The 14,953-nt window shown below is 35.3% G+C and overlaps 1 protein-coding gene across 6 annotated transcripts in view; it reads left to right on the plus strand.

Annotated features, from left to right (window-relative positions):
- Positions 1–14,953, plus strand: part of RELCH (RAB11 binding and LisH domain, coiled-coil and HEAT repeat containing) — a 66,513-nt gene that overhangs the window by 26,156 nt on the left and 25,404 nt on the right. For 4 of the 6 annotated variants that reach the window (XR_014026005.1, XM_081324391.1, XM_081324392.1 and 1 more), the window contains 4 exons: positions 1,663–1,962; positions 2,720–2,795; positions 3,233–3,328; positions 12,366–12,478. Coding sequence is in view for 3 of the 6 variants with exons in the window: in XM_081324391.1 (XP_081180517.1) it covers positions 1,663–1,962; positions 2,720–2,795; positions 3,233–3,328; positions 12,366–12,478 (585 nt within the window). In the remaining 3 variants the exon portion in view is untranslated. Of the gene's footprint in view, positions 1–1,662; positions 1,963–2,719; positions 2,796–3,232; positions 3,329–8,154; positions 8,264–12,365; positions 12,479–14,200; positions 14,311–14,953 lie in introns of those variants that run through there. The other 2 variants (XM_081324394.1, XM_081324395.1) reach the window with 2 other exon arrangements.

Genomic DNA, 14,953 nt, shown 5'->3' on the forward strand with positions numbered 1-14,953 from the left:
TGAGCACCCCTTTGGGACCTCAAGTCACCCGGCAAAACCAAGTTCTCACCTCCAGTGATAGGAGTGTTCCACAGAGTTTGGGCCCCAGCGAAAAAGGCTCTTCTCCTTGACCCCATCTGCTGAAATCCCTTAGCACACAGGGTCCGTAACAGGCCTCTTCCACTGGCACAAGTGGGACAGGCTAGTCCCATTGGGGTGAGATGGTTCCTCAGATACTCTGGAGCCATGCCATATAAGGCTTTTTAGATCATAACCAATACCTTGAACTGACTCGGAAGCAAACCGGTAACCAATGCATCTTGTGCAGTAGTGCATGACTTATCAACAAGTGGTACGGATACCACCTGTGGTACATTGGCACCTGGCAGGTGGTACCCAACCTTCCTAGAAAAGTAGCGGGGGAGGGGAATGAGCTGAACCGGTGACAGCACCGCACAAGCCTGAGCGAGAGATGGCTGGAGCTGCAGGGCTGTCAGGGCTCAGCGGAAGTGCCAGGATCAGTGCCAGGCTCCAGCTGGAGCTCGGCGCTGATCCTGGCTCTTCTGCTGAGCCCAGAAGAAGCTCCAATCAGCTGGAATGTTGCACCATCTCCAGGGTCTTGTGATTTACATTCAGATGCTTGGCAACTGATTCATATTTATGATGGTTACAGTGTCCCAGGGTCATGTGAAGTGACCAAAACCTGCTGCAACCACCCAGCAGACGGGGGAAATAAAAACCAAACACCCCACCCCACCCCCACTGCCAATCCTCAACAGAAATGCTCACAAAAATGAAAACCTCGGACAGGAGGAAGAGCGCCGTCAGTGGGCAGGCAGGTGTCTTGCTCGGCTGTGGCTTGGGGAGCACTTTTTTCAGTGCCATTGTAACTTCGAACAGTCACTAAGCAAACTGTTGTAAGTCGAGGACTACCTGTACTTCATCACTTTTTTCTTTTTTTCTTTTTTTGGTCATCAAGTTTTCGACACCTTGCTAGGCGACTGGCGGTACTCGGATGTCACCATATCCTAAAAGTGGTACAATGGGTGAAAAAATTGAAAAGCCCTGCAATAGTGGGTGTTATGTGCCACCCTAGGGGCCCCCGGAACAGCACTCTGAACCAGCTGTAGCTTCCAAATACTGTTCAGTGGTGTTTAGAATTTAGATTTACTTTGTTATTTTAACTTTATTTTGACACAGATGGCAGCAATAGCAGTTCCCTTATGCTGTGCCGGGCATTTCCCCCCAAAAAAATATATAGATTGCAGAGACTTGGACCCACTGCTTTTTGCACAGTGTGATGGAGGACATGATGCAAGGGGGAGAGTGAAAATGATACTGTTGGACAATACATACATGCTACTGGCTGGTAGCGGTTAGCAGATATTGGAAGTCATATCCAGTGGACATAAGATTAAACATTTTTCCTCTATCAGTTTGACCTTTAGAGCATATGAATATGTTGTTTTTATAACAAAAAAGTATAATATAAAAAGCATTTCTTAAAAAAAATCTTCCCCATTGTTATCTTACTTAGTTTTCTGTTTTTCTAAATCTGATGGTAGATTTTTCCCAATAAAACATTTTATAAAACATTTATTCCTGCATGAGGTAGGTCATTGAAGGTGATTTATTACATGCTAATGTTTTTGTTTCCAAAGCTTTTTCTTTTCTCTGTTACAGTGAAATAGACTACTTGAGAAGTCCAAACACTTCCGTTCCAACGATATGTGACCCAGTACAGACATCTTCAGCCCAAGTGCCTCCCACGCTCCCAGATGATAATGGGAAATATTTAGACATTAAGAGTTCAAGTAATGATGATAAACTTGGGAGAACTGAAGAAGATAGAACTTACATGGAATCTGAATGTAGGACTTTTAAAGAGGATATTGGAATACCTTTTGCTTATAAAGAAAGAGAAAAATTTCCACCTTGTTCCCCATCAAATAAATCTGCCATAGATTTTGATAAACCTAATAGGTTAGTCAAATTCATCTGTGTTTTGCGTTTACAGTAAAATATTGTATTGAACATTGAATAGATTTAACAACTACATTCAGGTTCTAAATTTATAGTTACACTACACAAAAGAAGTAGGAGTTTTGTCACCCCCACCTTTAATTAAATAGCTGTCCTACCAGGTTATGGGATTCCATGTGAACATTCTTAGCTCCAGATTTTTCTTTAAATATTGGCCATCGGTTATCCATGTTTTCTTACTCATCTAGCAGTCACTTATTTGGTGTGAAATCAAGAAATGCACAGGATTACGTTAATCATGAGGAATTGTAACATGTAATGGAAGGACTCTTGACAACGCTGATTATTTTTCAGTTGTCTCTCTGTTTCATTTATAACATGTTTTCAGAAATTAATAGATTGCATTAATACAGACTAGGTTTACATATTTTGCCAAGCCATAACATAATTTTTCATTTTTGGCTTAGCATGGTGCATAAATGATAAATCATGGTTTAAGGTTTAGAATATAGAGCAACTTCAGTCAGCTGTGCTTTTATTCAATAACTTATAATTAAATAAAATATATCACAACTCTATGAATCCTGTTAAAGATCAGTTATACCTCTGAGGATTGTTCGGGCTCCAGTATACAATTCTTAATTAAACTTTTAAACTGAAGATTTATTTTTTAATTATTAGTTGTGAAATAAATAGATTTGTACAAATAACAGCTTTTTGATATGTTTTATATTCCCTTTCCATCCCACTATTTCAGGAAGTTATCACCTGCATTCCATCAAGCATTGCTGTCATTTTGTCAGATGTCAGCAGAGACCCGTTTGGGATCAGAGGTATATTTATTTTTGTAAAATAGTAATTCCTATTGAGTGATAAGAATTAAGCAATTTCAACTTTGGTTGTTAGTCTTTCGTTGTTCTTTCATTCTTCCTCTGGCCACTTGCTTATGCATTTACCTTTGCATAACTTAAGATCTGAGCTGGTAATATATTTGACCATCTTATCCAATTGTCACATGAATGGGTTGGACTAGGTACATACTAATCTAATATCCTTTGGACAGTCATTCACACTCTGGTGCTTTCTCATTATCCCAGTAAGCTCTCTGAACCAATTACATAATGGATAACACAGATACGTTTAAGGTGGACATTTTATTTTAAACTTGAATTGTATGCTAATTTCTGAAAGAAATTCAAACCATTTTATGAGAGACATGTTATATAATGCAACTGCTGTATATAACTTTGCCAAAAAAATTGCACTTTAGGTGTCTCGAATTGCTGATAGTGAAAAAAGTGTCATGCTGATGCTTGGACGTTGTTTACCCCATATTGTTCCTAATGTCCTGCTTGCAAAACGAGAGGTAAGAAATGTAGGAATATTTGTTTAGTTTCACACAATATTTATTCATTTAGAATTATGTATTATTTATTATATTGAAGTCTGTTACTTGCAATCATCTTCTCACTTTTGTGCATTGCATCTCTACTCCTAGAAAATGGTTGCACATCTATGTCAGGTGAGTTTTTAGCAAAACAGCATGGTATCCTGCTATTTATCCTTTTGCTTAAGATCCTTTAAGGCACTTTGCAGGGCTGTTACTGTGAGTCCATCTGTTTTGCCCTTACTTTTGCTTATATTAGCTAAACTTGGTTCTAGTATCAGTGTATTTGAGTAGAAACTAAATTTTCAATTGAAGTGAACTTGCCTGTTACGTTATTTCTAAAAACAATACGTATTTAAATGTTTACCCTTCTTATTAACAGCCATATTCAGACAGACAGCATGGCTAGATTGAACGGTCAGTAGTTTGCACAAATAATTGGGAGTGATTAGAGCAAGATCTGTATGTTGCTCACTCATTGGCAGGCTGGAACCCCGAAGTCTGGCTTGTTGATATCAACATGGGCCTTTCGTGTAATCTTAACTGAGCATTTGGCTCTTAGTGATGTATTTCTAATGATATAATGAAGTCTGAGCTGAAGATGAGTTGGTTCTCTATGCGTTTTCTTTGTTTTAATTCAAAATTGCTTTTCGAGCCAGCTTAGCTTTACCTGTTAATCTAGATATCTAGTAATGCACTTTGGCATTTAACTTTGTGAGCTTTATGAGAAGGTAACTAAGTCAAGAAATGTGTACTGATCCTTCAGGTTGCAGTCACTAACTACATTTTCCAATAGCTGATGCTTTATCCTGGGTTTCAATTTTTGATTATATATGCTGCACGCCTAATTGTATGAAATAATACATCTGTTTAAGTTATAGTAGAAGCTATTATATGGGCTACATTAAATTGTCAGGATCAGTTACCAATTTCTGGCTGTTGCCAATCAGCTTGCCAGGATGCTGCTTTAGTTCTTCTTTGCAGTTCCTAGTTATATTCCAACATTATATATTTCTGCAGTCCTATTTTTTGCTTATTTAATCCCTGCACATGTGTGGAAATAGATAATCATAAACTTTGAGTGGATACGTAATTCATAAAAGTTGGTAAATATATGTTAAAATCTTGGGTTTTGCATGTAATTTTTTCATAGCCAAGTAATAATAGAGAATGCTAACAACTTTCAATTACCACGTTATTACTATCCTTAGAATCTAATAAGCTTTCTGAATTTAGAAGAAAAGAAGTATTAATGGTTAACCTAGGCTCCTATTTATGCACTAGCATAAAGTTCATGCTTCTGTTCGTCTCCTCCCCATTGGAATAATTTCATCCTGGAATACTCTTTCCTTACTTTGTATAACTTCCAGTACTAGTTAATTTGATATCCCGAACACTCCTTCCATTATCACAAAAACGAACAAATCAGAAATGGAGGGCTAGATTTATACCTTAATTTTAAGGTGTTATATTTCTGACACAATCCAAAATCAATAGCAAATATTACATATTTAGCTCATTCCAGTTTTGGTACAGTATAGTGTTAATTTAAAGTATAGAATTGGGAGAAAATAGTATTCAAAGTTTACTTATATTAGTTTCCATACCTAAATAATTAATTTTAGCAGAAACAATATTGTAGATGCTACTTAATGGCATGTATATGAATAGGCTTTTAAAATCTTTCAATGTCAAGTTCTAAACTAACATGAGATTAGTTTTGCGAAACTGAAAGGGCTTTAAAGTTAATTGTTTTTCATGTTGATGGACAGACGATTTCTTAGTCTGAATAAAATTTCGGAATTAGTTTCGATATCTTATGGAGATCAACTATTTAGAGATAAATCAATAACTTAGTTCAGAAGCACTAAGCATTTCCTAGGCAAAATTTGCATTCCAGGAATTTTTTTTCAATAATTTTAGTAAGAGTTATAGCAAAAGATATAATATGTTCTATGCAAAGCTGTAATAAACAAGCTTCTTGGAATACTTTTTATAACCATTTTTAATTCCTATTTCCAAAAAAAAACCAGCTGACCTTTGTATATCCTATGAAGTTTGTTAACAATTTCTGTTCATTTGAAGGTTCATTTATTGAAAAATTATGCAGTTGCATAGCTAATTTGCTTACTATATTGCTACATTATAATTGTACAATAATTCTCTGAAGCTTCACAGTTAAAGCTGCTATCTATAGGATTCTTTGTAATAGATAGATAAGTGGTTCTGTATGCTGATATTTTTCATGGAGCAAGTGTAGGCATCCTTTTTCTTTCTTTCTTTCTTTTTTTGAAGGCTGTATGTATGGCAGTGCTGGAAAGGTAAAGTTGGGACCAAAATGTGTGAAGCCACCTTTTCTTTCCATCTTTATTCCCCTCAAGAAATTACTAGAGATTAGCATTCTTACTTCTAAATGGTTCCATCATGAAATCATAGGTAGCCCTTGAGTTATGAGGCTGGCAATTACAATCATAAATCATAATGGTGGTAAAGTGGATCAGCTTGTGGTTTGGCCCAATTTTGCAAACCTTTTCACAGCGGTCAGTATAAGCAGACGAGCTCACAAAGCAAACATCACACGAATCAAACAAATCCTTTGTTACCTATGAGGCACATTTTGCCCAAAACTGGAAAACAGAAACCGGTTTGCAACAAAACCATCATAAAACTCAGGCATGAAACTGTGGGGTCCTGCAAATGACCATAAATACGGACTGGTTGCCAAGCACCCAAACTGTGATCATGTGACTGTGGGGAAGTTGACATTGGAACTTCAAAATTAGGTCTCACGTAGCTTTTGGGGATTCCATCATAACTCCAAACAGTTGTTAAGTGAATGGTCATAAGTCAAGAACTATCTGTAATCCAAGAAGGCAGTTTGCCCAATTTGGCCATGGCACAGTTTATTTCTTTTCTTAAGAGTGTTTACTTTGTCATTGACAAGTTTATGGGTCTTTAGTTGCTTTCAATTTCCCATGGTATTCTTATAACCTACTTTCAGTTTCAAAAATTGTCACACAACTAAGGGGAGTAGCTTCATAAAAGTAAAGTTTAAACTCCCATTAGATGTGCAGGAATAGTTTTAAAATTCATTGAATATTAGCCAACATTTTCCAATAGAATTATACAAATTACATAGTCAATTTTTGTAGAAATCCTGAATTCAGAGGGGAAAAAAGTTGTTTGGCCATCTCTTAATCTACTGGCATTGGGGCGGCATTGCTGGAAGAAAAGAGAATATCATTTGACGGCACCAAATGTTTTTAAAAGAATCGAGTTAACTATCCCCTAAAATGATCAATAAATTTATGTCATCCTATCATGATTAAATGTAATCATGTTATTGAGATTAGGGTTGGATAAGAAATAATCCTCTTACTAAAAGACATTTTCTTGTACGTTCTTGGTTTATGTTAACTTTTTCAGCACTGCCGATAGCACAGTCATCTTTCTTTTCCATTTATAATTCAGTGAAATGTTTCATTTTGAAATACTAAAAACTTAAAATAAAGGACAAGTATTTTGAACTTCACTAACACATATAATTCTTCAAACATTCCAAAAATGATGGATATGTGTGTGTGTGTGCGTGTGTGTACGTACATATGTATGTGTGTGTGTACGTTTATATATATATACACACACACACACACTGGAAGTCATCAACCAGCCAGAGACATATACCAGTTACAGTGACTCTGTGCCTGATTTTAATCTGTTCTGAGACCTGTAGCTCAAACTAACACTCAGAACTCACTCCAGGCTTTGCTTAGGTAAAGTAGAAATACTGTCAAAACCTGTTCTGGGTTTGCTTGTTCTTTTGTTTTGCAAACCTCTGGGTATGCCCAGGCAAGGCTGGGGCAGGCTTTGACAGTGCTTACACTTTGCATGGACATGCCTGACTAGGATTGAAAAATACAGTCCCCCAACATATGCAGATAATTTCATCACCTTTAGAGTTGTGAGCTTTAGCTTGAGACCTTTGGGGTTATGCTTTCACCACTTTGAGGGGGGAAAAAAGGTTAAGTAATATGTTGTCATTTAAAAATACGGCACAATAGTATTAAGCGATCAGAGTATGTCTATGAAAGATGCCATGATAGGCAAGTTCTTTGATATAAAGCTTTAAAAATGTATATTTCATTAATTTGGCACACATGGTATAACTTCCCAACATAGGCAAGAATCACTTTTTTATAGAAGCAGAAGCCTCTTTCCTTGATGTTGACCACATGCTACAGTTTTCATGGGCAGATTATTTTTCATTCTTTTTTTCCTCTGGAAGTAAATTTAACTAACATTTTGGACATGTCTTTTTTTATGGTAATCTTATAAAATAGTAATTGTGCCTATGCACTGTAATTATATACCTTGAATCTTAGGAATAGCCTCCGGCCAAATCCTTAAGTTCAGAAGAACTTGATCTGTATTCTTCCTATAAGTTGTGACATTCTTGCACTTCTTGATTCACTAAGAAATAAGGCAATGAAAATCAATTCAGATAAGAGTTCAATTCAATTCAATAAGAGTTCAGCACACTGAAGGCAACTATATTCTCTCTTTTTACTGGAAGAGTTCTCAAGTAAAAAAAAATCTAAAAGATCTTCAAGTATAGGGAGTCCTTATATAGCATTTGAGCTCTTTCCGGATTACTTCCCATTCAGTAAATCCTCTTGTCCTTCTGCTTCTGTCATCCCTTTTTTTCCCCTTCATTGAGTAAACATGGAACATGCATTAGGACATTCAAGAAGGTTTCTCATTGTTTCTCCACTCCCATTGATAGAAGGAAGTTTAGAAGCACTGATGCAGCGATGCAGAGAACGCTCCAATCCTATAAAATGCATGCAAGAATATGACCAATGGACGTGGACACACAGCTAATTCCAACAGAGTCAGTATCCAGCTTTCTGCAAGGTAAAAGCATCGGCCTTGTACCTGCCCCACATCAACCATCCTAGATAGAATGAAACAACCTTGCAAAAGATAATAAACTGATACCTTTTTATGTTACTGATCTCATCCCATAATATTTTTCAGGTGAAGGGAAAATAGTCACAAAACTATTTTCAAAGACTTAATAAATGTAATTAAAGTCTGCATAATTCTACATGTCTAACTAAATAGACTAATCAGTTTTGAAAGTTTCAGAATCACTTTGTAGAATGGAAACTTGCTGTTTATGACCATAAAAATTCCACTTAATAAAAACTTAAGTAGAACCTCAGAATTAAAAATTCAACAAATATTTCAGCGATTATTCTGCTGAATATTGTTTTTAACACTCAAACTGGTGATTTCCTTCAACTCTTTATAATTTGTTTGTATTTTCAAACTACTCTAAACCCACATTTAAATCTCCATTCTCATTTCTAGAAAATAACAATAAATATACTTCCAAGATCAGTGGGTTAGGATGCTGAGCTTGTTGATCAAATGGTTGGCAGTTTGGCGGGTCGAATCCCGAGTGCCACGTAACAGAGTGAGCGCCTGTTACTCGTCCCAGCTTCTGCCAACCTAGCAGTTTGAAAGCATGTAAAAATGCAAGTAGAAAAATAGGGACCACTACGGTGGGAAGGTAACAGCGTTCCATGCGCCTTTGGCGCCTAGTCATGCCGGCCATATGACCACGGAGACGTCCTCGGACAAGCGCTGGCTCTTCGGCTTTGAAACGGAGATGAGCACCAGCCCCTAGAGTTGGAAACGACTAGCACGCATGTGTGGGGGGAACCTTTACCTTTTACCTTTTTATGTCTAATACTTAGGTATGATCATTACAACATAGTTTGGTATTTTTACTAAGAATTGAATAGCGCTGACTCTGTTTACAGGCAATGCAAGGCCATGGTAGTATTAAGTAGATCAGGCATGTTAAACTCACGGTGTCACGTGACATTGCATGACGTATCATGACTTTTTCCCCATTGCCGGCAATGGGGTGGGCGCAGTTTTAATGTGACGCATCCGGCCCGTGGGCCGGCAGTTTGACATGCCTGAAGTTGATCAACAAGGAAGTACTGTTATATAAAACTAAATTCCTGTTACTAGGAAAAGACAATCCAAAATTTAATTTCACTTTATTTTTTATTTACTGTGCAAATTAGGAATTACGACTTTTAAAAAATTCTAGACAATTGCTCTACAAATTTTTAAAAACCCCTCAAAGTTTGATATTGATTTATCAGTTGAAACCACAACTCCTAAACTGTATGTAAAGAGAAAGGAGTATTGCTTTCTTTTTATTTATTTATTTAATGTTACATAATGCCAGCAAATGTGTAAAGAGGATTAATACTACTACATATGTGTTCAGGATTGCTTCTCCTCTGATATTTCAAAATATAAAAAAATATGTAAACATACAAAGTGTGTATGTGTATCAAAACAACAATATAAATTCTTTGCACCCCACAGCATTATTGGATATTCAGATTCCGTGATCAAGTAGGGTTTTGGGATTAACTAAAATAAATATCAATTAAAACTAATTTTCCCATGTTGTATATCATGAGATTAATAATGTATATGCCCTGTGCAATTGCCATGTCAGCAGTCTTCATCAAGATGTGACTCCACTTAGCAACTCTTGACCCTGTTTTGTCATATTTAGACTCTTAATTTGTAAATACATTCTCATCTTTTTCTGTTTGAAACTAGTGAAATCTTCTCAATTCATCAAGTCTATTTTAAGAGACTTCCAATTATGTTTACATTACCTTTATAGATCTTTCTTTATGTATATAATATGTTTTCTTAGAGATACGGAAATAGTTTAAGGTGTTTTCTTTATTTTAGTTAGCTAGTAGTTTTGTTTAGAAAAATCTTAAATCTCCTTTCAGGGCCTTCTCTTCAGCCAAGACATTCTCCATTCTTTGATCATTTTTATTCTATTTGTAAACAGTTGTTTTATTTTGGATTTCTCCTAACTAGAGATTCTTGGCGAGACTTTTACAGCCATAGTGTTTTGCATTGCATTCGTTGGAATAATATTCTATAAAAAATACTCATCTTTTTAGACTTGATTCAAAGAATCCATTATATTGATTCAACCTTTTAAAATGGGGCGGTATTTTGCCTAAGATCTCTTTTCAGTAGTTGGGCCTACTTAAATGCAAGATTATTGAGGCTGAGAAAGATTTGAATTTTGAAGCAAGCAAAAATATAGCCCTTAGCAAGACTTTTTTTTTCATACAATCAACGTCATTTGATATTAAGTTATATAATTAGATTGTAATGGAAGAAGAAATGTCATGGTAATAGAAACTGCAATAAACATAAAGAAGCTCAACTCTGTCTTATAGCTTTTCCTTTTATTAATAAAGCTTGTCTCCAAATCTTTCATGTAGTTAGTCTTCCAAGTTTCATTGCTATCTTTCAAAATAATTTTATATATATTTTATTATTGAAAGGCAGTGTAGTGGGGTTCATTGCTAGTCAGCTGACAAATTGCCAGGCAATTTGTAAAAACCTATAAAGTCTAACTTCTTTGATATTGTATTTTCCTACCAATACTTCGATGGGGACAGAATCAAATACATCTATTCAAGAAATAAGCAATCCAGATGGGTTTGGACTTTAACTAGCAGGGCTTTTTTTGTCATAGAATGCTCAGAATGGAGTTCCTGCACCTTTTTTGGATGGAACCTTGTAGGGTAGGCAAGGCGGGTTGTATGACGTGTGAGTTCCGGCACCATTTTCTTTTACAAAAAAAGCACTGTTAACTAGTATTACTATTTTGTCTCATTACATAGCCAACATTAGAAATTAGTATGTATAATCCACAGCCTATATCTACAATTTTGATTCCCACAATTTGATACTAAACTATAGATCTTATGTGGCTCCTAAGCTATAAAGCAAAAACATGAATGAATGTTTCAATTCTTAATACCTTTTTTCTGAAGGAGAAATTTGGACATCCAATTTTACCATACTGAAATATTGCTATATTGTTACATGTACTCTCCAAAGTTGGAATAAATTAGGATATTTTAATTTCTTTGAATTTTGAAATTTGAGTCTTTTGTCTGATTTGTTTTTTGCTTTTGTTAACAAATTGCAGAGAATATGTGGAATTTAAAGTAGTCCATTCAGATCATCTTTCATTGTTTATAAAGATTTAAGGAAAAATCTTTTTTTAATTCAACTTCGTATTAAAATCTTCCTAATTCAGGATATTGTTGAAAATGTCTAGCTTGGGCTTAAAGATCAAGGAAAGAGCTGCCTTTGGGAATCTATGCCATCTGATTTAGAGGTTATATTGAAAAGTTATCTATATAGAAAGATTTTTGCTCTTAATATACAGACCTTACCACAATTTTGTGAAGTGTATGTACTTCCATGTAGACAAAGTTATATCTTTTAACAGCAATAGAATGGTCCTTAATATATCTGATTGATAGTGACATGGCAGGAAAAAAATAAAAAATGAAGCATTTCTGAATTATACCCATTTTCTTTTAAATTTCTTCTGATTCGGAAAGCGTATTGTATAGTAGCAGAAAACACATAAAGTAGGTAAAATATCAGAATTCTAATATAAGTTGCTTGCAAATCAGATTGAACTTCTGTAAATAGGCATAAAGTTCTTTTTGTCTCTTTTTTAATAATGAGTATTAAGCAATTTAGGAGAGTTCATTGATAGAACTGCCTTTCTTCAAATATATATAAATGTATCAGAATAAAAATGAATTAAGTTTATTGTATGTCAATCAGCATAATGAGAACTTAACCTTACACTCAGTCTCATTTTTAGTGGTTTAAACTACTTTCTTTTCTTCAATTTCAGTAAGGAAACATGAATTAAGACAATTTTCCAGCATGATTGTTCAGATACTAGAACGTACAGCTATAATGTTTATGCTCAATGTTTTCTGAGTTCATAAGAAATATGAATTGTGTTGATAATAAATTGTGTTGATAATGAATTAAATATGTGAAATAATTTTATTACTCTTTAGAGTTTTAAACATTTCTTCTTGATAGCTTTTGCTTTTCTTCCTACTCACACTCTTTTTAGGAGTTGATTCCACTTATTCTGTGTACAGCTTGCCTCCATCCTGAACCTAAAGAAAGAGATCAACTCCTACACATACTGTTCAACTTGATCAAAAGGCCAGATGATGAACAAAGGTGTGTGCTTTATATTAGCAGGAGGCTTTCTCTTTCTGACTTTTCTTTAAGTTGGGGATTACTTATTTACTGCAGATGCTCCCTCAATAAATTTCTAGTCTGATTTAAACATTATACCTGTATAAATTGCCAAAGGTAATGTAAGCATTTTTCAGCAATGTTCTAAATGGCAGCATAATTTTCATAGCATCAGTATAGAACAGCAGTTTAAAAAAACCTGCGTCTGTATAAATTCCTAATAATCTTTACTCCCTTGATATATTCGGCAGTTAGGACTGAGTAATAGGAGAGGCGTGGTGGCCTAGTAGTGAAGACACTCGCCTCCCACTCGGAAGTTTGAGAGTTCAATCCTAGGTATCGTGTTTCCCCGAAAGTAAGACCTACCCCCAAAATAAGCCCTAGCTTGATTTTGGTGGTTGGGCCTAATATAAGTCCTACCCCAGAAATAAACCCTAGTTTTGGGATGAGGTGCACACCTAAAAATCAAGTTAGGGCAGGGGTGGAGCTCCCATGGATTGACACTTGCCTCACTAAGGATTCAATCTGTAGCTCGGTTCTCAGCTGCACAGGCCTTCCGGAAAGGCCTCTGACTGTGAAATGCAGGCCTGAGCTCCATTCTCAGCTGCAGAATAAAGCTGCTCCTTTGACCGCAGAAGATGTGGGCTGGCTGGGCGGGGCTGTCGCTGCCGTCGCCATGTGGTGAGTGGAAAAGACACAAACACAGAAAATAAGATCTAGTGCCTCTTTTGGAGGCAAAAAAAAAGACCAGGTCTTATTTTTGGGGAAACACAGTAGCGGCAGATGCTTCTCTCTCAGAACACAAAGAGAAGAGATCTGCTGTGAACTCCATGTAGGCATCAGGAAGGGGATACAGCCAGTAAACACTCAGCTCCATTTAGTCATCCCAACCCTACCCGGAATTAATAATTACAGGATTGTAAAAAGAAAAAGAAAAAAGGACTGAGGAATAGGTGCATATTATTTCCGACAGATTATTGACTGAATGATTTTGATAGCTGAGAGGAAATTCTACAAGTAGCTATCCCTGATTATAAAAACAAAAAACCAAAACTGCTGCATTTTATCTTTATCAACCATCTAACTCTGCCTAATGACAAAATTACCCTTAGGTTTGCCCACTTTGAAAAGTATTTCCTTTCATAATATTAATATTCATTGAGTTGTAAAAACAAACATGTTTGCCCTGTTCAGTATAAACAGGCCACTTTTCATTCAGTTTTCCTGAAATCATTAGATTATTTCAAAATAGTTTAATTTATTTTTTAAAACCCTTTTTGATTTCTTCAAATTATCTTTCTTGTATAAACCACTTGAGTATGTATTTTTAAAAATGTTTAGATATCTTCCATCTATTTTGCCTTACTTTAGGCTACTGTTTTTATATTCATAACTTATTTCAAATTTGAAATAGTTCATAGTATAGTCTTACTGAACAGTCATAAAACTACCATGGATTGGTTTAAAATACATACTATATATCCATTCCCTGTTCATAAAACTTATAGAAAATAGGTTAATGGTCGATCCTCAAACTTTGAATATACTCCTTGATATAGCCTTGGTAGTAACAGAACAAAAAAAGTCATTGTCAAGTTCTAATCATCAGGCTGTGTCTCATGAGACTGTCCTTAGGAAAATATTTAAAAAATCAAATTATCTGAGAAGTTGTCTTGGCTTTGCAGCACAGACTTAGAGCTATCTGCAGATTCTTCAAGCAGAATTTAATTTTTGAAGGGAGATGATGCAGTGCTAATTGAGGAACTGACATCTTTATAAAGCTTAGAAGACTATTTCTACCCCTCTATTGAATGGTAGGTAGCAGGTTGTTACGTTTCTTAAAAGCATTTTTAAAATTAAATATAGTGTGAGGCTCCTAGAGATTCAGTTTCATAGAAAAGTAAATGTTCAGCGATATGTTGCCAATTTTATCACATTTATAGGCTAAATTTGATATATGGGAGATACTAACTAAATATTTTTTAGATTCAAACAAATCATCAGTACAGTATTGACCAAATCATCTGACTTTATAACAGGCTAAATGGTCTTGAACATTTTAAAGTTTTTACATATATTAATAAAAGAGCTACTTTTTCCTTTTCCTCTTTCCCTTTTTTCAGTTTGTATCTCACATTAAGTATATTTTTAATTTTGCATAATTAAAATAATCCTGACTTTATTCTGTATAGTATATATTCACATCATGGATCATTTTGTCTACAGCATTTTTCTTATAGTATGTATATATTCACTTATGAAAAGCAATGACTGCATTTATTTTGCTTTCCACAATACAAGCAGCAGTTTTATACAGGTGGTCCTCATTTAGCTATCACATTGGGGCCAGTACTCAATCATTAAGCAAAAAGGTCCCTAAATGGAATCATGACTGTATTTATGATATTACTACAGCTTTGCTTTCCAGGCCTGAGAAGCTTATAATTGGAATGACTG

Source organism: Vipera berus (assembly GCF_964194415.1).
Source record: "Vipera berus genome assembly, chromosome: 3".
NCBI classification, from domain to species: domain Eukaryota; kingdom Metazoa; phylum Chordata; class Lepidosauria; order Squamata; family Viperidae; genus Vipera; species Vipera berus.